We start from the raw sequence: 1,986 nt of genomic DNA on the forward strand, positions 1-1,986 counted from the left end.
CTATTCTCCCTCTAAAAAATAGAAGATATATCTCTCTAGAGATTTCTTTTATTGATCTATTAATAGTTGCCTGGCAAACTCTTCTATTATCTCTCTAGAGACCTCTACTATTCTCTTTCTTGAAATATCTTCTATTCTCTCTCTAGAGAACTCTAGAGGGATAATAGAAGAGTTTGTGAGACAGCAAATAATAGATCAATAAAAGATATCTCTAGAGAGAGAATCGAAGAGTTTTGTGTTGTCTCTTTATAGATATCTTTAATTCAAGAGAAGGTTGCTGCTGGACTATTCAGATTGGCCTGTAGGTACTGTTCAGTTTCCAGTCTTTATAAATCGTGGTTTATTTGTAATATTCCAATTTATTATGTATATGTATGTCTTTAGAATAGAGACCACCAATTTAGAACAGTTATTTTTACAATTAAAAGACAGTAATACTTTTTTGTTAGATTTTTGTTATATAAAAAAATAATTATACTTCTCAGTTCCAACACATCCTCCAATGGCCGGTTTTGTAACACCCCTACCTCCACCTCCAATGGGTCCTCCAGTGACCATGCCCATGAAACATCCCAGCGAGGTACAATTAGATGATGAACCCAGCAACAAAAAAATGCGAAACGAGGACTCCCTGGTACCCGAAGAGGTGTTCTTGGCCAGAAACCCAGTAAGACTAAGGAGAATACTATTAAATATTTAGTTTTTTATTAAACTTAACTTATCTCCAGAGTCCAGTAATGGTGAAAGTTACTATCCCGATGATGCCGGAAAAATCCGAATGGAAACTAAGTGGTCAAGTGTTGAATTTTACTCTGCCCTTGGGAGAGTCTGTGGCTAATTTGAAGGCTAAGATACAGGAGGAGATAAGTATGCCGCCGGCTAAGCAGAAGTTATTCTTTGACGTAAGTGAAATAAATATCTTTAAATTTAGATCTAATTTTACGTTAATTAAAAAATAACACGCGTTAAACCCTGTTTATTGTATTGTAGGGCATGTTCTTCAAAGATTCAAACACGCTGGCTTATTACAACATCACTCCAGCGGCTGTCATTCAACTTCAGGTGAAGGAAAGAGGCGGAAGGAAAAAATAATTTCGACAAAAAGGTTTCAATGTCGTATATTTTTATTCGTAAGGTTATTAAGATAAATATTTTAGTTTAATAAAAACAAATAGTTAAAGTGTAACTGAATAACTAATATTGTAAAACAGCGGTTTGTCATTTTATTCTTCGGCTTAGAATTATTAAAGTAAAAAAAATAGAAATATATAGAACTATTTTTTTTTTCTGAATTTCCTGATTAACAGATACAATTTAAAGAGTTACTTAAGGGAAATTAATTATTGGTTCAAATAATTTACCAACTTATTCAATATTTAATGGGTGTACCGGGTGCGTCTCAAAAGTGGCTCACCCCCTATAACCTTTATTTTTCAGATAAAAAACGAGATTTGGTATGTTAGTATATGACATAAATTAGGATTGATTGACGTATTCAATTGTTTTTGGCCACTTCCTGTTTTACCGGAAATAACTACAACTTTGATTGTTAAATGGCACCCTCGGTATTTTTTACTTTATTCAATAGAGAATGACACACTTCGAATAGAATGACATATCATATGTCAACTTTTGACATTCTCGCTTAATTAAAAAAGGTATTTTAAAATTCAATCTAGAGCCGCCATGGCTATGTTAAAACACTAACTCTTAATCAAGGAGTCATTGGAAAAATAGACTTGATCATCTAATGTTTTTAGTGTCTTGTCCTGGTCAGTTGCTGGAAAATGCTGAAATCGTATTTTTAATCATATCTCAATTTTTTTAAAACAGACCCAGGGTGGCTCATCATATTTGGAAAAAGCAATTTTTAAGAATAATTTCATACCACACACTGGGTATTTCGATTTCGAGTCAAATTGTCGTTATGAACCGCATGTTACAATTTCAAATAAACAATATGCGAAAATGTCAAAGTTGACATCT

At 32.9% G+C, this 1,986-nt stretch overlaps 1 protein-coding gene across 1 annotated transcript; it reads left to right on the forward strand.

Annotated features, from left to right (window-relative positions):
• Positions 1-468: 468 nt before the first annotated feature.
• LOC115877429 (splicing factor 3A subunit 1-like) lies at positions 469-1,210 on the forward strand. Its single transcript, XM_030893582.1, has 3 exons — positions 469-667; positions 729-902; positions 991-1,210. The coding sequence occupies exons 1-3, from the start codon at positions 503-505 to the stop codon at positions 1,090-1,092; spliced, it is 441 nt and encodes a 146-aa protein (XP_030749442.1). The 5' UTR covers positions 469-502; the 3' UTR covers positions 1,093-1,210.
• Positions 1,211-1,986: the final 776 nt, after the last annotated feature.

This window comes from Sitophilus oryzae, unplaced genomic scaffold (assembly GCF_002938485.1).
Source record: "Sitophilus oryzae breed Bouriz unplaced genomic scaffold, Soryzae_2.0 scaffold_1483_pilon_pilon, whole genome shotgun sequence".
NCBI lineage: Eukaryota > Metazoa > Arthropoda > Insecta > Coleoptera > Curculionidae > Sitophilus > Sitophilus oryzae.